Source organism: Sceloporus occidentalis, unplaced genomic scaffold, assembly GCF_023333645.1.
Source record: "Sceloporus occidentalis isolate IW3139 unplaced genomic scaffold, rSceOcc1.0.p SCAF_87, whole genome shotgun sequence".
NCBI classification, from domain to species: Eukaryota; Metazoa; Chordata; class Lepidosauria; order Squamata; family Phrynosomatidae; genus Sceloporus; species Sceloporus occidentalis.
The window spans coordinates 685,550-708,792 of NW_028317067.1; the positions used below are offsets into that span (position 1 = coordinate 685,550).

The 23,243-nt window shown below is 45.8% G+C and overlaps 1 protein-coding gene across 1 annotated transcript in view; it reads left to right on the forward strand.

The window, feature by feature from the left end:
- The window catches only part of LOC149284850 (IQ motif and SEC7 domain-containing protein 2-like), a 68,803-nt gene extending 47,071 nt beyond the window's left edge, over nucleotides 1-21,732 (forward strand). The window contains exons 4-16 of the mRNA XM_089496022.1: nucleotides 8,961-9,231; nucleotides 9,424-9,810; nucleotides 11,771-12,334; nucleotides 12,419-12,651; nucleotides 16,406-16,567; nucleotides 17,293-17,415; nucleotides 17,644-17,810; nucleotides 17,931-18,196; nucleotides 18,283-18,382; nucleotides 19,222-19,383; nucleotides 19,469-19,642; nucleotides 20,498-20,547; nucleotides 20,827-21,732. Coding sequence (XP_089352148.1) covers nucleotides 8,961-9,231; nucleotides 9,424-9,810; nucleotides 11,771-12,334; nucleotides 12,419-12,651; nucleotides 16,406-16,567; nucleotides 17,293-17,415; nucleotides 17,644-17,810; nucleotides 17,931-18,196; nucleotides 18,283-18,382; nucleotides 19,222-19,383; nucleotides 19,469-19,642; nucleotides 20,498-20,547; nucleotides 20,827-21,732 — 3,565 coding nt within the window. The remainder of the gene's footprint in view (nucleotides 1-8,960; nucleotides 9,232-9,423; nucleotides 9,811-11,770; nucleotides 12,335-12,418; nucleotides 12,652-16,405; nucleotides 16,568-17,292; nucleotides 17,416-17,643; nucleotides 17,811-17,930; nucleotides 18,197-18,282; nucleotides 18,383-19,221; nucleotides 19,384-19,468; nucleotides 19,643-20,497; nucleotides 20,548-20,826) is intronic.
- Nucleotides 21,733-23,243: the final 1,511 nt, after the last annotated feature.

Here is a 23,243-nt window from a genome sequence, read left to right on the forward strand (position 1 = left end):
TGCTGCGTTGTTAACGTGTGTATGGTGTGTATGGTGTGTATGTGTGTGTTAGTGTGAGCGTGAAATAATGTGGGGTTTTTTGGGAAGCTTGAGGTGGGGCAGGAAGCCAGGTTTCAGAGGGTAAACTGCAACTCCTGTGATCCCACTTCTTACCAGAGGATCGTAGGCATTGTAGTTCAGCTCAAATGAGTGTATTGGTATTGAGTTTGAGTATGTAGGTTGGCTGAGGATCTTGAGTATTGCAGTTGAAGAGCTCTAGAAGGAAACATAGTTTATTAGTTTAGGCTGGCTGAGGATCATGTGAGTTAGTATATGTGCTGTGATTCTATTGGCTGCCAGCCCCGGTTCTACAAGGACTTCCCTCTCTGCAAACCAGATGAAAGGGTTAAATTCCCCGCATCTCTCCCCATCACTAATGCATTGGCCCTCGGGGATTGCTCGTTAAACACACACATTTAGCATCTCGAGAATTTCCTCCCTGTCTTTATCGGCCACTGATTGCTTATTTCCTGTTGCTCGTGAATTGACTTTAATAAATACATCTTTTTTTTTTTTTTTTAACCATTTGTGACCTCGTTTAAGTCGTTTCGGTTTAAAGGGCATAAAGCCACTGATCACCTACTCTCCTGTTGACTTGGTGTGATGGGAGTGGGAGTTCACCTGGAGTGCAAACCTTTCTATACCGGGGTCCATCTGATATTTCTGCTTTAGTATGAACTCCTGTGACCTCTGTCACCTTTTACATTTCCTACTTTCTTGGAACAGCAGCCTTAACCCTTTAAGTGTCTGAACACAATTAGCAAGCCTCATCAGAACCCTTTGGGTGGCGGAAACACTTAATTTTTATATCCGTCGATGTAAAAGGGACCAGTATAAAACCCATTGATACATTTCCAGCTGCTTTTCGGAATGCCAATCCAGAACCCCCCTGCCATGGCGCTGGCATTTGTCGGTGCGCGCCGGCTGCCAGGCATCTGCTTCTGTTTTCTATTGCGCTGGGATTGTTTGGGTTGGGGAAGTGGCTTCTCCGCTTCGTTTTCCGTAAGTACCCCTGTTTACTGCCGCCTGTGAGTAATGTGCCTGGCGTCTGACCCTGCGCCTGTAAAAGGGAACGACCGAGGCATAGCCTTCTAACCTATCGACTACAACTCCTATCATCCTCACAGCCAAATGCTCGCTTGGCCATTCTGTTCTGCGCTGATGAGCACCGGCACGTGACGTTAGACATACTCATGCGTTCCACAAGGTTACTTTTCACACGGCCTTTTCGTATTTCGTGAAATGTTTACCTGGAAGAACACACTGACATTTGTTTCTTTTGCAAGCGTGTTTTGCTTATTCTGACGGGAATCGGTAAAAGAAAGCTGCACCCCCTGCCCTCTGTAAATCATGCGCAAGAGGTCTGCTAATGATCCAAAACCCGTAACCTTTGTCCCAAGACGCAGCCCAACCGGGGCAAGGAGTTACATATTCATCCAAGGGCTGACTGCTCTACATCTTCTGCATTGTGTAAGCGGGGGGGGGGGACGGGGGGGGACGCGGGGAATTTGTTCTGCAGAAGAATGAGGATTTTAGATTTATAACTTTTCTTACTATGGAATATGACTTACCCCCCAGCGCTGTATACAGTAATAACCCCCAGCGCTGTATACAGTAATATAACCCCCAGCGCTGTATACAGTAATATAACCCCCCAGCGCTGTATACAGTAATATAACCCCCAGCGCTGTATACAGTAATATAACCCCCCAGCGCTGTATACAGTAATAACCCCCAGCGCTGTATACAGTAATATAACCCCCCAGCGCTGTATACAGTAATATAACCCCCAGCACTGTATACAGTAACCCCCATCGCTGTATACAGTAATATAACCCCCCAGCGCTGTATACAGTAATATAACCTCCCAGCGCTGTATACAGTAATATAACCCCCAGCACTGTATACAGTAACCCCCATCGCTGTATACAGTAATATAACCCCCAGCGCTGTATACAGTAGTAACCCCCAGCGCTGTATACAGTTATAACCCCCCAGCGCTGTATACAGTAATAACCCCCAGCGCTGTATACAGTAATATAACCCCCAGCGCTGTATACAGTAATATAAACCCCAGCGCTGTATACAGTAATATAACCCCCAGCGCTGTATACAGTAATAACCCCCAGCGCTGTATACAGTAATATAACCCCCCAGCGCTGTATACAGTAATATAACCCCCAGCGCTGTATACAGTAATATAACCCCCAGCGCTGTATACAGTAATATAACCCCCCAGCGCTGTATACAGTAATAACCCCCAGCACTGTATACAGTAATATAACCCCCAGCGCTGTATACAGTAATATAACCCCCAGCGCTGTATACAGTAATATAACCCCCCAGCACTGTATGCAGTAATAACCCCCAGTGCTGTATACAGTAATATAACCCCCAGCGCTGTATACAGTAATATACCCCCCAGCGCTGTATACAGAAATGTCAGTCAGTATTGACAAAAAACTGATTTTATCTTATTTTCTTCCAAAAAACTCCCTTCATCTGCAGCCCTGGAAGCCGCCATTGTTGTCAGTCATGTGATATTTTGTGGAAGTTTCATTGCTCAAACACGACACTGAGCTGACGCTTTATGGCAGTGCTAATGAAGTCCGCTATAGACTTTCATTAATCCGAGTGTCGTACTGGGTGAGTAAGGCCGAGCCGTTCCATTGTTCCCCACCGGCAGCATGATACGGAGTAAAAGTGTTTGTCTTGTAGATTTGGCTCAGATAACGGAACTGGAACACAAACAAATGCTTAACATGCAGCTGTCTGCAAACATACTACGTGAAAACAGAACTATTTTCATAATATTTTGAAAAAGTATTTTAAATCTGATACTAGTAATAAAACATTTGCTGGGAGCTCCCCTTTAGAGACTTTCCCTGGGTCGTAGATGTCGCGTACTAACGTCATTTACCTGGAAGGCGGCGGCGGATCTGGGGTCAAATATTTCAGATGCTGAAAATTCCATAGATTGTGACTTTCATTATTAAACATATTTCTGACAATAACCCTTCAGCCCATCCACCCTGCACATTTTTATCTGATATATATATATATATATATAACAAATGTATATATGGTATGTATTTCACCCTAAGCTTGTCTGTGTGTTGAGCCAGACCATAATATGACATCATAGTCATTCAGCCCTTTGCTGATGAAAAGCAGACACATTGTTCCGTTAATCCAGTCCCTCCATCAGTTTTTTTCCATACGTATTTCACAGCATTGTGTGTGTATATATATATATATGTGTGTGTGTGTGTGTGTGTATATATATATATATATGTGTGTGTGTGTGTGTGTGTATATATATATATATATATATATATATATATATATGTGTGTGTGTGTGTGTGTATATATATGTGTGTGTGTGTGTGTGTATATATATATATATATACTGAAATCGCAATCATTGGAATAATTTTTGCAGAGATACCCTTGGAGGTAGGATTCCTGCATTAACCCTTAATTTCTCACCAGTCTGAATTTAATGTATAGCCGTACGTGTTTATGATAATGTCATTGTATAAGGTTACAGTGTACAGGATATTCATCTGACCCAGGGGGCATCAGGCTGTGCGCTGCCTGAGGATGATAGGCATTGCCCAACACCTTGCCTTGCCCCAGGTTGGAATAATGCCGTTTAAGTTTGTGTGGGTGGGTTAATGTTACCGCCCCCCCCCCATGTGGGAATACCTCGAAACACCAGGGGCAGCGCCTGAGGCCGGGGCGCAGTATGATAGCGTGTGTGTGTGAATAACACGCGGCGGGCTGCGATGTTCTAGCTGGGGCTTGATGTATGGGGGGGCTGCATCTGTGTTCCAACCTTTGGCATTCGGTCCTCGCAGCCTCGCCTCCTTTCTGAAAATATTGCAGCTATAAATACTTTCCCATCTCCTTGGATTTCATTGGCCGCTCGCAGGCTCCTACGCAGATCCGGGTGATGTCAGGGAGCTTTAAAGGAGGGGGTTCTAGGAAAAAGGGGGCGATATAAGGGATAGAAGACAATCCGTCCAGTTATAAGAACGGCAAAGATAATATATATATTATATAGCCATATTTGAAGCCAATCTAACAGTATATATATTATATATTATATATTATATATGCTGTTGGGTTGGCTTCAAATTGCCGTATAGGTTTTTTATTGAGCAGTTACAGTAAGTAACAATATTATTGCATAGGTTCATTATGCAACAATGTATAGTTATAAACATCTGACAGCAGATAACCAGCTGTTCAACCCACTTAGCCAACCTGCTCTAAGACATCAAATGCTTGCTGGTTATCTTCCTCTTGCATTCTTAGATCCCCTCCCGTTATCTCTACCACCTCTGCTGGGAGGCTATACTACATATCCACCACCTCCTCAATGGCGACATAAGCTGCCATTAATCTTGAGGCCGAGTAATACGTGATGAGGCCTTAATTAAACCAATTGATCGATTGATGTTACTTTTATTTATTCATTTAGAAAATGTTTTAGAATACGTTGAGATTGCTCTCGTTCTATACCATATAGAATATATAAGTGTCTCGAATCCTGATCATAGACAAAAAAAATGGTTTCATTTTGGCCTCTAGATTGTTGGGGGCTGTAATGTATCCCTGAGAATGTAGCCACGTGACTCGGGCACCCAAAGAGCCCTTGGGCGCCCGGCCCGGCCCTCCTTTGCCGTCGTATGGTAATGACATTGGTGACATTGCTAGCAAGCGAAGGGTGTAGTTCTGTTGGTGTTTACCCTGAGCTGTCTACGTTAACAGCACTGATTGACTGTCGTCTCTCGTGTTCTCGGCGATAGAAAACAGGTTTGTACAGTTCGGTAACAGATTAGCGAGGAATTCCGGAGTTTTACATTAGAAGGGACGTGGAATTTAAAGGGCCGCCGCAGATAAGAGACCCGGTCTGCCCTGTCCGCCCGCTTCGCCTGCTCCCCCCCACCCGGTGACCGAACCGGAGAGACGTCTTCCAAGCGTAGCGTCCCCGAATTACTCTTAAATGTCAGATTTCTTGGAAGAGGCGTCTCTCTCTCTCTCTCCTCTACGGCACGCAAAGGGTCAAGAAAACACTCGTTTTATTTTGTTGTGAAGCACATTCACCCTGCAGCCACGACTAAATACGTGTCACGCGGTACGGCATGTTCACTGGGGAAGAAGAACGCAGAAAAATCGAAATTATGGGGGAAGAGAATCATTTCAGCTACTGTATTTTTTTTTTTATTTTTTTTTTAAGAAAAAAAAACATTTTGGGGGGAAAAAAGTTAATTCACAAACAATTTGGAATTTTAGAATTCCAGATTTCCGTTACCCCCGTCGGAGAAGCTCTTTATTTCACGTGATATAGAAATCCTCGCCGTACCATGACTGTGCTCTGAATATTAGAGGTTTTTGGGGCTTAATAAATTCAGGGATTATATGAAACTTGACTATAAAATTAAGAATTTTCCCTATTTTTGGATCATTTGGATTTGGTTATGAAGTTGTTTGCTTCAGGTTTTTTTCAACGGAAACCCCAAAATAATATTTTGTATTCATAACCTGAAAATCGAATTACTAATATGTTTCAAGCGCCCGTTGTACTGCGCTGCGGAATATGTTGGCGCTATGCAACACCATAAGTAATAAGCCTGCAGATATGCGCCGTTTTAAATGGATCCCCGGAGGTCCAAAGATCGCTCGGACGCAGCCGTAGTTGAAATATTTTTAAGAAATCACGGGCTTAGCCTAGCGGTTCCGGTTTTGCTTTGTGTCAGAGGCACAAAAGAATAAAGCTTAATTATAGGAACGAGGGAGGGCTGAATGGAGAGGGAGGAGGAGCGGTGCTAGGTGTTTTTCCTGGAGCTCCTTAGAGATGGTTTTTTGGATCGCCGTCACAAACGGCCGCCGCAGCCTCCTGATGTCTTCTCAGCCGGCCTCGCTTCCCGGCGATCTGTGAGCTTTTCCTGACCAACTCCTGGCGGACATCCTGAAGGACGATGAGGAAGAAGAGAGGGGACAAGGCTCCCCGTCTCCCGGCCCGCGCCGCTCTTTACGTGTGAGTTTAGTATTCAGGGTGCAGGGGCATCGAATGGATCTGGTCCCATATTTTAGCCTCGGTGAGCTTTTCCCATAAGGTCGTCGTGTTCCGCGAGCTGCGTTTGGTGAATGAGTCCCCTACGGAGATCTTCAGCACTAATCCCGCTTGCAGCAACACCTTGTTTACTGCACTCTGAACACACCCTGAATCGTGCAAACGCTTGTGAAAACAGATGAAAGACACCGACACTCACACACCTATAAACACGCACTCGTGTCGTGGCACGGAGTCGCTGCGGCTCCCCGGGTGGGATGGCCGTGGGCTCTTTGCACATGGAAGCTTTGGGCGGCGAGGACCGCGGGGGTCATGTAGCACATAAACCGGCAGAGGTGGGCTCCGCGGACAGAGCTGCGGCTACGCTGAGGGCATTTAGAGTCTGCGAACAGTGAAACTGGCCGGGGCAATTCTTTCGGTGAGGAAGGAGGCATTTTCTGTAGAAGGGGCTACTGTATGCAGTCAGCAGGAAAAACCGGGCACGCAGGTTCTGTGGGGGTCCACAACCAGCGGGGCTAGTGTGTGTCGCAGAATGTCGGGGGCATGCAGCCCTGTTCATACAGATGCTTGCAGGGAGTAGTAAGGGGGTTGTTTGATTCTGCATTTATTTGGGAGTTCATGTTCTGTGGTGGGGCATGGATAGTTTTGGTGGCACAGCGTAGATGTCACGGCGGTGGAACTGATACCGAGGTTTCCCTGGTGTGGAGGCACAGCGGGTACGCTGGATCCAAGTGTGCGAGAATGGTTTGCAGCTTTCTCCAGGTGGGGTAACTGGGGGGGGGGGGGTATGCTGGTGGGGACGCTGGGAGGGTATCTACACTGCACTGGTTGGTGTGCAGGTGAGGAGACTGGGAGTGTGCAGGCTGTGCGTGTGGGGGGTAGGGTAGGTATGTAGATGGTGGAAAAGTAGGGACGGTGTGTGTGTAAATCTATATGTATATGTGTGTGTATCTATATGTGTGTGTATCTATATGTATATGTGTGTGTATGTATATGTGTGTGTATCTATATGTATATGTGTGTGTATCTATATGTATATGTGTGTGTATGTATATGTGTGTGTATCTATATGTATATGTGTGTATATCTATATGTATATGTGTGTGTATCTATATGTATATGTGTGTATATCTATATGTATATGTGTGTGTATGTATATGTGTGTGTATGTATATGTGTGTGTATCTATATGTGTGTGTATCTATATGTGTGTGTATCTATATGTATATGTGTGTATATCTATATGTATATGTGTGTATATCTATATGTATATGTGTGTGTATCTATATGTATATGTGTGTGTATCTATATGTATATGTGTGTGTATCTATATGTATATGTGTGTGTATCTATATGTATATGTGTGTGTATGTATATGTGTGTATCTATATGTATATGTGTGTATATCTATATGTATATGTGTGTGTATCTATATGTATATGTGTGTATCTATATGTATATGTGTGTATATCTATATGTATATGTGTGTGTATCTATATGTATATGTGTGTGTATCTATATGTATATGTGTGTGTATCTATATGTATATGTGTGTGTATGTATATGTGTGTGTATGTATATGTGTGTGTATCTATATGTATATGTGTGTGTATATGTATATGTGTGTGTATCTATATGTATATGTGTGTGTATCTATATGTATATGTGTGTATATCTATATGTATATGTGTGTGTATCTATATGTATATGTGTGTGTATCTATATGTATATGTGTGTATATCTATATGTATATGTGTGTATATCTATATGTATATGTGTGTGTATCTATATGTATATGTGTGTGTATCTATATGTATATGTGTGTGTATCTATATGTATATGTGTGTGTATCTATATGTATATGTGTGTATATCTATATGTATATGTGTGTATATCTATATGTATATGTGTGTGTATCTATATGTATATGTGTGTGTATCTATATGTATATGTGTGTGTATCTATATGTATATGTGTGTGTATGTATATATATATGTATGCAGAAGTGGTGAGGCGAGGTAGTAAGCAGGGAGGGTATTTAGGCTCTGTGAATGGGGAGGCATAGAGGTTATGTGGGCTTCACGTGCTGGGGGGGTAGGTAGACTCCGCAGGCAGGGGCGCTGGGAGATTATGTAGAGATGACTACCGGAGGTAAATCCATAGAGGAGGTGTAAGGAAGCCCAAGCGCAGGCAGATTACTGAAACACGTAATCCCGCGCCACCGAACTCGTTGCCTGGAGATGTGCGGAGTAGAGGAGCGGGGGTGAAGGGATCTGCGTGTTCTGTAATATTGTGTCCATTTCAGGTCACAACCCCCCCCGTCATCTTTTCCGATGTCCCCCTAAATGGATCTCATAGGTTTCAAACTGAATCTGTTATATCCTGATGTGGCACTAAAGGAGTTAACTTTTGTTCTCTACACATTGTGATCTTGCTATGTGTATTAAGTCGCCATTTTCCATTATCGGTCCCCCCGTTTCTGTCTTGGCTCTGCTCGCTGAGCCCCCGAGTGCCCCCAGATCTCTCCATCCTTTTCCCGAGCATTGGGTCGGTAGCTCAGAGCGCCTGAAATCGGATGTGGAGCTCGGGTTATGCTTCAGGTGAGCTGGATAGGAACCGTCTGCTTCCATGTTGCTTCCGAGTTCCCACCAAGTTCTCTTGACGGCCTAATGGCTAATGAAGCCGATGGGAATCTTTGCTACATTTGAGAACTCTGTCTGTCTGTCTGTCCTGTGCTCATCCGTCAAGGTTTTCTCGTCCTGGGTGCCATGTTACTTTACTCTGTTTTACCCCCGTCCTCCCTCCCTGCCCCTGGTTATCAACCTGTTTGTCTCTTTAGTGTTGAAGGTGGAGACTCGTTGGGTAGTGAATCTGGAACCATCGTGGACAGCCCCGGTCAGCAGCCTCCGTACCGCGGAGAGGTGAAGAGCGATCACTACGACCTGCCCTCTCCGACGCGCCACCCATCGCACCCGGGCCTCCAGTGGAGCCAAAGGGCCAGGCTACAGCCCGCCAGCGTAGCCCTCCGCAAGCAGGAGGAGGAGGAGAACAAGCGGTCCAAAGCCTTGTCCGACAGCTATGAGCTATCGACAGACCTGCAGGACAAGAAGGTACCGTCTGCGTTAGGCTTTGTATGTTCTGAGGATCGGTGTGCGTCATTTCTGTGTGACTGGCAATATAACTTTCTTGGCTACTTAACATGGACCTCATGCTTCACTTCACTTTACCTGCTATGGGGCTTTCCTTGCCACCCGGTTGGTATTTGCCAGCACATAAGTGCAGTCTCATGATGTTTTTTACAGGTTGAAATGCTGGAGAGGAAGTATGGGGGTTATTTCCTCAGCCGAAGAGCAGCTCGCACCATCCAGACCGCGTTCAGGCAGTATCGCATGAACAAGAACTTCGAACGGCTCCGCAGCTCCGCTTCCGAGAGCCGCATGTCTCGCCGAATCATCTTATCCAACATGCGCATGCAGTACTCCTTTGAAGAGTACGACAAGAGTCACAACACCCCGTATTTTCAAGGCAAACCGGTATCTTTGGACGAAGGGGTGTCGGTGTGCCGCGGCCAGGGGGAGCGGGGTCTTCAATATGGAGGCTCGTGCAGCGGCGTTGATGGGGATTCTATCAACACTTCAGGGGAATTTTGCAACGAGATAACTGAACTGGAGGATTCCTTTTCCAAGCAGGTGAGATGTGATAAACGTTGCCGTCCAAGACGCCAAATTTAAAAGCCGCCCTTAAAATAAAATCGATTTTTGGGGACTACGGACAGGGTAGATACATGTAGTATTATTTGTAAATTTGCATTGATTGCTGCTCGTCGAGTAGCGGAGTTCCTAATAGTTAATTAAGGGCACTCTAGCCATTGATGGTTTCCTTGCCCTTGCAAATCCATGGGGGGGATTTGAAGGAATCCCCCCTATACATTTGCCTCTTTCCCCGCCCCCCCCAGCTCCTAGGCTTGCAGAACTTGTGTTCGGCCAAACACATCTCCTGCTTGCCGTAGCGCATGCGCGCTAGAAGTACCACCACGCAGCTCCAGCGCTGACTCGGAACACAGTTCCATGTGGTCTAACAAGGACCTGGTGCGCATGCGCAGAAAGAGCCCCCCGTTCATTTCAGTGGGGTTCGTTTCTGCAATTGATTAGCTTCTTCAAGCAGCCAGAAGTGGAGAAAATTGGGACCACGGAGGGAAAGGTACGTAAGTAACTTTTTTTTTTCCGAAAGCAGGTAAAGAATGCATGTTAAATACATTTTAAAGGGTCTGCCTGTCCGTTTACATGCTGTGAATGCTTTGGATCCCCTTTAAATCTGTTCAGTGTTCAGTTAAATCCACAATTTATTCTGCAAACCTGTGAAAAGAACCTTTCAGGCCTTCAAGGAGCAGGTAAAGTATGTTTGGCCAGCTACGCCGTGGTTTTACCCAAACTATGGAGCTGAAAGAATAAAATCCACGCCTTGGAGTCTCATTCCTCACGCGGTGTATTTCAGTCAAGCGCCAACGCCGCATATTTAGGTTTCCTTTGCTATAGTAACCGTGTAGGAGCTCTCCTGGAGGCCATTCCATAAGTCCTGATATTACGGCTAAGCTGTACTTCCTCATATTTTCCCTGGGCTACCCTCCTCACCAATGACTGATTCCTATTGTCTGCCTCCGACATATTCTCTTTTCTGTCCAGTCTCTTTGTGTAATGTACCTTCCTGATGGCGCGGGGTCATCCATGCCCCTTAAAGGAACAGTGGACCTGCAGACACAGTAGCTAAATCATGTTCTAGAACAGGGAGCCTCCTTCCAGACATCACATAGATATGTCTATCTTTAAGCGAGTAATGACATTCCAGTACAAATCCCCCAAAGACCCCCAAACTGAGACACCCAACTGTTTGTAGAAGCTGGTATGTTGTGCCTCCAAAGGGTTGGTTGGTTTTAAGAAGAATGGTGTCCGCAGGAGATGCCACCTTGGTGGAAGCATAAAGCCGTTCAAACGATAAAACGGTTTATTTCGCTGCAGGATGATGTCCGTCCGTCTGTCCGTTTTCAGCACATACATGTTCAATGCGTTGCTCACGATTTTTCTAACGATGAGTATGTATTAATACCTCCAACGTATGCAATAACGAGGCATACCTCTATCACTGTGTGTCCGAAATGTTTGATTACTTACTAACGAGAAATTATTGTTTAATAACTGCCGTGATATTATGCATGTGTGTATTTAATGTACATGGAGACCAAAGGCTACCACAAACTGCTTAATCCACGGTTCTCCCGGCAGGCAGAGGGTCACACGGATTAAGTAGACCTGCAACGTTTTTAGTCGCCCCTCATTGAGTTATCTGAGCTTTGTTTTACTCCCCACAAGGCGTTCCGCAGAACGGAACACAATTACTGCCGGCGACCTTCCCGACCAGCTCCGTTGTCATTGCCGTGTCTCCTGAACCAGTGGCTCTGGAAATGAGTTACTTTGGCCCACCTGGTCTTCAGAACATCAGAAGGTTTTCCTTAATAGTGCTTCCCAGGCACCTACTATTCTTTAGTCTTTGTCCCCAATCGTTCCATCACCACCCGTGCTTCCGGTAGCTCTCAGAACTTTTTTTTAAATTTGTGGTTCTTTGTAACTTTCATCCTTCCCTTGCTTTCTCCAGGTGAAATCTTTGGCCGAGTCGATAGATGATGCCCTAAGCTGCAGATCCATGCACTGCTCCGAACCAAGAGACGATAAGGGACCACTGGAAAAAGGGGAGAGCAAGGAACAACATGGTGACAGCACCGCCACTTCCTTTAGTGATGTCACACTTTACATGGACGAGGGTGTCCCTGTGTCACCCATATCTCTTGATCGTCCTCCGAGCTCTGACCAGGACACTCCTCAGGGAATCGGCTCCCGGCAGGAGTACTGGGCCACCTCGTCCTCAAGGGAGGACAGTCGGGAGAACGGTAGCAGACGTAGCACCCCTTGCATGGAGTGTAGAGACTTTCGCATGAGGGGAGCGCACCTTCCATTGCTCACTATTGAACCACCCAGTGATAGTTCTGTGGACTTAAGTGACCGCTCAGACCGAGGGTCTCTGAACAGACAGGTTGTATACGAGCAGGAGAACTGCAGCCCACATGGGACTCTCAAACAGGCACCGCACAAAGGACCTGCTCGCTCGCCACATCCGCACCGCCATTATCACCCCGAACCTCCCCCTCCGCCGCCGGACACTGTCAGCGGGAACAACGGCACCGCCGTCGGAGTTGGAGGCGGCATGGGAACTATACGCCATTTACACCACGGGAAGCAGCAAGAGCTTGGGGAAAACTCCGACGGAGACAACGAGAGTCTGAACAGCACCACCAACTCCAACGAGACCATCAACTGCAGCTCGGGCTCTTCGTCCCGCGACAGCCTCCGGGAGCCCCCCAACACTTTGTGCAAGCAAACATACCAAAGGGAGACCAGGCACAGCTGGGACTCCCCTGCATTCAACAACGATGTGGTGCAGCGGCGGCAGTATCGCATCGGCCTCAACCTCTTTAACAAGTAGGTGCCAGAGAGGGTTCCATTTCCCAGAATCCTCTTCTCTCTAGAACACATTCTTTGTATTAAATAAATAGGAGGTGAGTGAGGGGTTGTGACCTTTGCGTATGGGTCAGGTTTAGGTTGGGAGACACGCACCCTACAATATCCTTTAATAAAAACTGATTTTTTTGGGGGGGGGTTGAGTGACTTAGCCTCCAGAATGCGATCGCGAGTACCCTAAAGAACGCATAGCGGAGAGCGAGTAGTTATAAGAATAGCAGGGCCTACCGCAGAGCGTGATTCATGCATGTGCGTCACTGGTTTAATGGCATAGCAGGACTCGCACGTGCGCTTCTGTAATAACAGAATAGATTGAGATGTAACAATTGTATCCGTGTTGAAGTGTGACTCTTTGTGACTCTCTGTGACTGTTGGTGGGCTTATCCAACCGGCTCAGGCAGCGGGGGATCTGTCTTATTGTGAAGAACATTAATAGGTACAAAAACCATTAAAACCATATCGAACATTGGCCTGTATATTGCCTATCTTAAACAATTTCCCAGCATGCACCTGCCCCCCCTCTTCCAGATTGACTGATTCTTTTGTGTCATTTTAAACCTTTTGTGGCCGCTTTTTGATGTGATGACTGCATCTTAAAGGGTGCGGGTATAATTATGCCCGAAAATATTTAAATAGTGGTTTTAACACTTGATATTTTTTGTTTACTAGTGATTAATGACTTTTATTATATTCTATTTTTCATCAGCGTAGTGGACGTGCTTGGACTGGCCATCTGCCCGGTGGGCTGCTGGCCGGTGGTGCCCCATACTCACCGGGCTTCTCCAGCTATAACCCACACTTGCTGCATTTGGGAGCCACTGGCCTTAAAGTGCTTGGAGGGTGGTAGACGGTAGGGGGTGGTTGATAGGTGGCCTCCACGCAGAAGTGGTGGAGGTTAATACAGAGAGGGGATTTAAACATGCGTGGGACAGGCATAAAGCTTTCCTGAATCTAAGACGAGACCAATGCTGGATTAAGGTTTGAGTCTTTAAAACCCGGAGAAACGGGCAGACTAGATGGGGGGGGGGGCAAATAGGTCTTATTTGCTCTCATATTCTGTTTCTATAAGGAATCCCAGGTTTTTAAATGGCTTTTGCTGGCTATCAGGTGGGCCCTTGGGTCTCAGGCCTTGCAATCAATATTTAGGATCCCCATGATGAAGCTGATGCATGTATTAAGCAGACATGTCCCTTACTTCCATAGTAGGTATCAAATTAGTCTTCATCGTATCCCTGAAAAATGTAAGCTAGCTTTATGGCTAGCTTGCTTTTATAATGTGTCTGTCCTGGAGTAATGTAAATGAGTTTTAAACACAACAGATCCACCATAAACCTGTCAATAAATATTGATTGATTCTCCGCGAGGAGATCCCTTAAAACATTCACAGCCAACGACGTCTGAAAATTGGGATCGAGCACCAACATGTCATACGTGTGCTACTGGTTAGGAAAGAGGGAACCTAAAAACGGGCTGCTGCAGATGTAAGCCTATGGTCGGGTAACGGTTTTGGGGGTTATGCAGATTCTTGTGTGCTATCGCCCCCTTCTGGACAAGCAGTAACATTTTCTTGACTGCACCCTATGTGTAAATGAGGAGCTGTTGTCTGGCGCCATCTACTGGTAGAAAAAGGTTTTACATCTCATTGCACTTTGATGTTTTCTATACAGCAGGCATGTGCACAAGGACCAAAATGATTAGAATTTAAAGTTTATTTCGTTTTTGGACAACGAATTTCATAAAGTTGTTTGTTTTTTTTTTCGTTCTGAAACAAAATTTGTTTTTCTCTCTTTAAAAAAAATATACACGTAGCTTATAAACTGTTACATGTTACAATGAAAATGTGGAGCTTTCGTTTTTGTTAAATTCATTCGGCATCATCATCGTTTTAGTGTCAATGCACAAATTTGCCAGATTTGCTTAAAATTACAATTTGTATGAATGGGAATACACAAGTCTAGAAGCAAAATGCTTTACTGGGTGATTGCTCTTATGGTGGTTCATATTGGTGCAGATCTAGAACATAAGCATTGAATTATTTGTATTATTATAATTTTTACATACAAATTAACTTTTTGTCCAAGTACCTAGTATACCTTTTACTTAATTAAAGGCTATTCGATACACGCGGTGCATCTCTGTGCCATCCAAGGTCACGCATTTAGTGATTTCCCTTTATTTCTGTGAAATCTACCCATTGGCCTCACATCTAGATTTTTTTGGGGACTTTTCATATATATTACGTTGGTTCTATGTAAATAATACTCAACTTCATAACCCCAACATTTCAGGTGTGCAAATTGGGTCACCAGTGGTGGTTGGGGGTTCACCGGTTTATGGGCATGCAGCAGTACAGACCCCTCTATTCTTGCTATTACTGCTCACTGAGTTGGTCAGGGAGATCAGAGTTTCTCCCCAAGACCCCCACTTCCCGCAAAAGTAGGTCAGGTTTGGACAGTGAAAACTGGGGTATTTGGAAGGCAAGTCCACCATCTGTGTATACATATGAGATTTGCCATCTTAACTTCCAGGTCGTGGGACCTGATTGTTCCTTCACCTACGCTAACTTACTGTCCCTCTCTGATGGCATCAAATTGGGATGAGAATGGGCACAAATGGCTCGATGTGCAAGGTCTAATTCCCTGAGATAAAATAGTCCCTTTTGTTTTAACCAGATATCTACAAAGTGATTCCAGTGAAAATATACCCTTAATGGAGTTGTGCTAAAGTTGAGGTTTAGTAAATAGGCTCAATATTATGGACTTTGCGGGAATGAGACCAGAAGCCCACATTCAAAGCTGAGTGTAATTATTTATAATGTTGATTCCCCTTGGGCATAGGAACAGAGAAAGGACTCGCATTGTCAGAACGTTTACAAGTATCACATTTGAGGAGAGCCTAATGGTGCCTGAGTAATGACGTTTAAAGTTGGGTTCGCCTCGGGGAACGGCTGTGTGAGTCGGTGGAAGATAGCGGTCGGATGGAGCTGGGTACTCGGGCCAAGGGTAAACTATGAGCCAGTGCAAAACTGTACTCGGTTTTAACAGCTCGGGTTTTACGTCTAGTAAACGTTGCACGGCTTAGAGGTAAAGAGAGAGGTGGGATGTGATGGAAACAAATACTTTAAAATGCCATTACACACCAGCCCATACATACACAACCACCCATACACACTGCCTTTACACACACACCTGCCCATAAACACATGACTACCCATACAGACTGCCTCTACAAACACCTGCCCATAAACACACACATACACACCCCTGCCTTTGCACACACACATACACATACCAGCTTACAAACACGCAAATACTTACACTGCTCTTACACATACACTGCCCTTACGCCGCTTTCTCCCCATCTGTTGCCTTTCTCATCTTTCATCCTCCATCCTGTGGTGGGAGCGCGAGGTCTGTCATTTCGGGCCTCCGCTTTAGTGCTTCCTCATCACATCAGTTATACCTCCAACTTAGGTGATCCAGACCACAGATGTTTGCCGTGACGGTGCAACATACGAAGGACTAATAAAATATCCATTATTAAAACAAAATTAAGACATCCTTCTCACGTTCTCATAGTCCTCAGTTTGCTTCTTACTTTAAAAAAAAATAAATAAAGGTGCTTAATACGCAGAACATGGTACAGCAACGAGCAGCAGATCTGTCGGGGTTCCGTCCACCCTTTCTTAACTTTTTCATCTCCCTTTTACCTGCAGGAAGCCGGAAAAGGGAATCCAGTACTTGATAGAGAGGGGCTTCTTGTCCGATACACCCGTCGGAGTAGCACATTTCATCCTGGAAAGAAAAGGCCTGAGCCGGCAGATGATCGGAGAGTTCCTGGGAAACCGGCAGAAACAATTTAACCGTGATGTGCTTGAGTAAGGAAGCCTGCGCTCTTGTCAGTGAGTGTGAGATATGTTGGTGTGAGCTGGATGGTTGCGTGAGACAGCAGGGAACGTGTAGAATGAGAAGTACTCTTGTTTGTGTCGGACACCGGAGAGCATTTAATAATAAGAGGCCTATGTTTTGTATGCACTGGACATGATAGAATGTACTAGAATGAGTTGATCACTCTTTCTGTGTAGGGAGGATATGGAATATCTGAGAATGATGGGACCTTCACTCTTGAATGTCTGATATGATACAGAATGTGTGACATCTAGGATCTTGCATGCTCCTACATATTGGAGAATATAGAATGTTCAGGAATAAGGGGACCCACACACTTGTATGGGATGTGCAAGAATGAGGGACCCACACACTTGTATGGGATGTGTGAGAATGAGGGACTTACACGCTCATTTCCGGAGCAGGGGGTTCTGGTGTGAGAAGGCTTGGATCCTGTGTTAGTGGGCATTATGTACTGGTGTGAGGCCAATGAGAAGATGACAATAAGTGGTCCTACACAGATGAGGAGAGCTGTATTAACTAACCCCCATGGTACATCAGGATGGAATAAATCAACTCCTTTGTTTCGTTTGCCAGTTGTTTTACCTTAGCGTTCAATAGGGGATCCCTGCAGCTGTTAATATGAGTGACTGTGAGCATAGGTGTTTTATATATTGTTTCTGTGCATTGATGTTTTTCCTTTCTTTCTTCATAGCTGCGTGGTAGATGAGATGGATTTCTCAAACATGGATCTCGATGATGCCCTGCGGAAATTCCAGGCTCACATACGTGTTCAGGGGGAGGCACAGAAAGTAGAGCGGCTCATCGAAGCCTTCAGGTGACTCCGTCGCTCCCTTGATTTCTGGAATCCCGTGTCCTTTTTACTTTACCGACTGATACTTTTTACATTTCATACACATAGAAGAGTTCTCATTCACTCCTTCTTCATCAATTCCATGCCTGCCTTTAAATCTAAAGTTTGAATAAATTGAATAAAGTCTCCTTTGCTAGGCGAGCTCATGACCGTTGTTCCCTGACTCTGTACATGTTGTGTTTTGTTTTTTAGCCAGCGTTACTGCGTGTGTAATCCGGCGCTGGTTCGGCAGTTCCGTAACCCAGACACGATCTTTATACTGGCTTTCGCCATCATCCTGTTAAATACAGATATGTACAGCCCGAGCGTCAAAGCCGAGCGCAAGATGAAACTAGACGATTTTATAAAAAATCTCAGAGGTGAGGGTGCTCAATATCTGTATATATATGTATATGTATGTATGTATATATATTATAATCTTTGCTCTTGTGTCCTTTGTCCGTTGACTTTTTGTTCTTATGGTCTGGTTTGATTTATAGGGGTTGATAATGGGGAAGACATCCCCAGGGACCTGCTGGTAGGCATATACCAAAGGATTCAGGGTCGGGAACTTAGAACGAATGACGACCACGTGTCTCAGGTGCAAGCTGTAGAAAGGATGATTGTCGGGAAGAAACCGGTCCTCTCGCTTCCACATCGACGCCTTGTTTGCTGCTGTCAACTCTACGAGGTTCCTGACCCTAATCGGCCGCAGAGGATGGGACTACACCAGCGGGAGGTCTTCCTCTTCAATGATTTGTTAGTGGTGCGTATCCTGGCGTCCAGTTTCGGGTTAGGAGCCGATTGTATGTTTGCAAAAAGGCCGTGCGTAATACTTTTGATAATCTACAGGTAACAAAGATTTTTCAGAAGAAGAAGATCCTCGTAACCTACAGCTTCCGGCAGTCCTTCCCGCTGGTGGACATGCAGATGCAGCTCTTCCAGAACACATGTGCGTTCCCAATGCCTTTTCTCGTTAACTCAGGTTTGAGGGCTGCTTAGGGCTTGCGTTCCACAAGACACTCAAGTCTTATCCAGTACGATGGAGTAACTGTCATAGAGGCACATATCAGTGGCTTTCCTAGATCTTATTTCCATTGGTATTGGGCGAGATGTGCTAATAATTTAAGAAGCACCACAGTCAGGGCCGGCCCTACAATGGAGCCGAGTGGGGCAATTGCCCCAGGCGGCACTTTTGAAGGGGCCTGCACTTTGCCGCCCCAAGCGCTTTTTTTTTTTTTTTTTTGAAGCGGAGGAGAGAGAGGGGCGCCGAGTAGTTTTCGCTTACCCGCTCGGCGCCCCTCTCTCTCCTCTGCGAGCCCCCTAGCTCGGTCTCGGTGCCGGCTTGTAATGCTGAGCGCCGGAAGTGACGTCAATTTCTGGCGCTCAGCATTACAAGCCGGCACCATGGCAGAGCAGGGAGACTCGCCGCAGGACTGTCTAAAGGTAAGTACAAAGGGGGGGGTGTAGGGTAGATAATAGGGAGGGAGGGTAGATAATGGCGTCGGCGAAGTTTAAAATGCTGTCCCCCCCCCTCGGCGGGGCGGGGCGGCATTTTAAACTTCGCCCCAGGCGGCATTAAGTCTTGGGCCAGCCCTGACCACAGTTGGGCTAATAAGTTACCACTTCTTGCCTTCGATGGGTATGATAGAATTAGGTGGATTGATGGGAGGTAAACCTTAAGAACCTGTGGGCTCTTGGTACAAGTGTCACAGAAATTGAACTAAACCCTTTGACTAAAAACAGGCCTTGCCTAAGCTGCCTTTAACCGCATTTTGTATAAAATCACAGATTACCAGCATGGCATCAAACTGCTCTCAGCCGCTCCTGGTGGAGAGAGGAAAGTTTTGATCATTTTCAACGCTCCCAGCTTGCAAGACCGATTGAGGTTTACCAGCGACCTCCGAGAGTCCATCGCAGAGGTGCAGGAGATGGAAAAATACAGAGTGGAATGTGAGTGAAAGGACTTTGTTTAATGTGTTTCGGCGCTCTGATTACGCACGATCTGTCTGATATTCCCCGCTTCTCCCTGTCTTAGCGGAACTGGAAAAGCAAAAAGGTGTAATGCGTCCCAACACCTCCCCTGGCCCGGGGATGAAGGAAGCGGTGAATGGGACCCTGGGCCGGCCGAGCCTCGATGACACCTACGCTCTTGGAGAAGGGTTAAAGAGAAGTGCTTTGAGCAGCTCGCTGAGAGATCTTTCTGATGTTGGTGAGTTTACCTTTCTCCTCTCCCCAGTCCTCCCCGACCATAAACATGTTCTGTACAACGCTTGCTATATTCATCTGTCCCATTTACGTGTCAAACATGTAACACAACATATAAATAGGTCTGGTTAGGGTCATTTTTAAAAAATGGTATTTAATTTGGGGAGCCCCTGACCTTACGGTCTATTGTGACCCTAAAAAGGCAGCTTATTGAAGGAAAATGGTTTTATTTCCCATGTGTTGGGAACGGGGGGGGGGGGTATAAGTTTGTAGGCTAAGCAGAGTCTTCTACCGATAAACAAATCATCGCATGAAAGAGGAAAATAATTTTTTCTTGGAGCAGATTGCTCGTGATGTAAGCTGTGTGTCGGTAAACATCTTTGTCAAGCACTTGTGAGCACAATAAAATAATAAGTATTTTCCTCAGGGGGATCCGACTACGGCTCAGTGACGGGCTTAAAAAGATATAGCATGAAAAACAATAAATATGATTAAATGAAAAAAAAAAGATATAGCGCCCCCTTCTGGTTATTCAGCAGTATAGCACCAGCCGCAGCTCTACATGCAGAGACTCAGTTCTGTGAATTTGGGCAAATAAATGCCCTGTGCTCTTCACTTTATTTTTTTGTCTGCATCTATTTCACCCATTTTTTTTTCTGTCTTTTATTTCTCACACAATTTCTTCACCGTTAATATGTTTCTCAGTTCTGTGTATACGCATGTCTTTGCGTCTTTGCATCCTTCAGTCCATTTTTTTCCTCCGGTGGTCCCAGACCTTTTTTTGGCTATTCGTGTTTCTTCCCCATTTCCTTCCATTTTCTGTCCCTTAATGCTTGCTTGTCACTAACTTGGTGCTTAGGTAAGCGAGGGCGTCGTAACAGCGCTGGATCTCTGGACAGCACCATTGAAGTAAGTGTTGGGGTTGCGTATGCATGCGTTTACCCCTTAATGCTTTCCAGACTTTGCACGCGTAGCAGCTGTGTTATGTGTTTACTAAACGTTCTCCTTCTTGGGCTCTGCTAGCTTCTGTAGTTGGCAGAAGATGACTTGTGACAGTTGTTTGCATGCCTAATTCTTTATGTGCAGCCAAGTGGGAGTGACAATGTATTTGTAACCCCTTTGTTACTCAAACTTCTAAAGGGTTAAAATGCAGAAACACTTACCATGTTTTACATTCTCTTCTACCAGGGGTCTATCATTAGCAGCCCGCGTCCTCACCAGCGGCTTCCAGTTCCACCACCTCCACCGGCTGAGGAATACAAGGCTCCCAGACCAGCCTCCAACTCTTCCTCCTTTCTTGGGTCTCTGTTTGGAAGCAAGAGAGGAAAAGGCAACTTCCAGAACATGCCACCCTCCTCTTTGCCTCCTCATCCACACACTCCTCCGGCAATGTCCGACGGCCAGTCCAAAATCCAGGCGCTGCATGCCCAGTACTGCCACAGCCAAGGGGTTCTTGCCCAAGCCCCGCCACCTTACCACTCCCAGCCCCCAGCTTCAGCACCTCCTCAGCAGCCTCCTCTTCCACCGTCTCACCGCTACCACGTGCCACCTTCCTCGGCGCAGTTCACACTGCAGCGTCCTGGCCAGCAGAAGAGGCCACCGGTAGGAGGGCCGCCAATGACCCCTAGCTCTCCTCATCCACAATATACCCTGCACGGCAGGCACACCACCAACCAGCCCCAGTCGCCTTTACCCATGTACGGCTCTGTTCCTCAACACGCCATGACACACACCTACCCTCAGCACATGCACCAGTCCCAACACTCCATGCAGAAGCAGCCACCAAAACACTTCGTGTTCAGCCACCACCCTTCCGCCATGCCCCAACAGCCACAGCGGCCCTCACAGCCCCAGTACGGTCAGCCGCACAACCAGTCCCCATGCTCTCCCATCTCCCCAATCCCACCCCATCCATCCTACCCACCTCTTCCTCCTCCATCCCCACACACACCACACACCCCTCTCACTCCACATTCACCTCTTCCCCCAACGTCTCCATTACCCCAGCACTCCTCTCACCATCCCATGGGGACGAACACAGCTCCTGGGAACCCCAAACAAAAGCCAATCAACAGAATCAGCACAGTGGTATGAAAGGCAAGCAATTCCCCCCCCTTGGGGGCAGGCGATCATAACAGCGGGGGCCAGCTGTGATGGGGTGAACAGCAAGCACGTGGGGAAACACAAACAAATGGTATCCCCTGCTGGTTCCTCTTACATGGCACCTCCAGGAAAGACGATGAACTAAAAGGGAGACTTTGCCGGACCTCTGAAGACCAAGATCCATCACGGCTAAAGTAACCGCTGCTGTCTCTCCTTTCCTACTTTGCATGGAAATGCACTTTGCATTGGCCGACATCTCTTTTTTGAGGCACTAAATTCACACCCAAAGGCCCGGAGCAGTCTTTGACGTATAGCATTACCACGGGACAATTTTTTGGGCTCTCGTTTGGGGGGGGGGGCAGCTGTTGTAAGGTGATTGTTTTTTAATATTTCTCAGTAGGTTTATTTACCCGGTCACCCCACGATATGTATGGGTTCTGTCCGTAGAGGGAGTGCATGTGCTTACGGTGATTCTCAAACACGTTGGGTGAAGCCAACTCTGATGCTGCTATTGGGGGTCTGTGAGGATGACGATTGGCTCAGGAACAGGACGGGTGAAACGCGTTTACCCAGAACCATGCAAGGCCACGAGGCTTCAACGACTACGCTGAAGTCCTTTATCTTATTTTTTACCCCAACAGGTGCCATCCATGCATTGTTTCCAATGGGGATTTGCATTTTATGTTGTAAATGGACTGGCGTTACTTTGATTTGTTTTTTGTTTTTTTACCCAGGTTCCCCAATATATTTAAGATCCAGGGTATAAACCACTGAAGATATGCAGGGATGGACCTCCTCACCTGCAACAGTGTTGCAAATATGTGTACATATATTAAAGAAGTTGTCAATATGATGAGGAGCGCTTTACGCTCCTTATCCCTTCCAGCACAAAGAGCAGTCTGCTTTCTTTAGCGATATAGAGAGATCTATATATATAAATATATAGAGAGAAACTTCTATATTAATATATATATCTATATAAATTGTATAATCCCTTGTTGTAGGTAGCACGCCTGCCTCTATTGTATGTCTTATATGGAAGAAAACTATTAAAAAAAACCTTAGAATGCAAGCTGAACGTATACTCAGCTTATCCCTCGAGACAATCACTGACACTATGCGATAAACGGATCGAAACCAGTGTTTTTAAGACTTTTTATTGTTCCTCTTTCGTGTCGATACCATGTAAAACAGCCATATTTTAACGGATCCGTGTCTGTTTACATACATCCTCGCTTTGGCTGTCGAAGCCTATGAAAAGTACAAGCCCGTTTTCCTTGAATGTATACGTTGATGTTGCTTGCTTTTGGTGATACTTGGAATTATTATTATTTATTATATAATATTCCGTAGCGCTGTACAATGAGTAGACAGGACAAAACAAGTAGTATGTAATATAAGAAGCTGACTTACAGAACAACGGGTGAGGAGTGAATGAATGAATGAATGAATAAAGGAAGGAAAGAGATGGAGCACTGGCATCACTTTAGGGAGTGCATCGG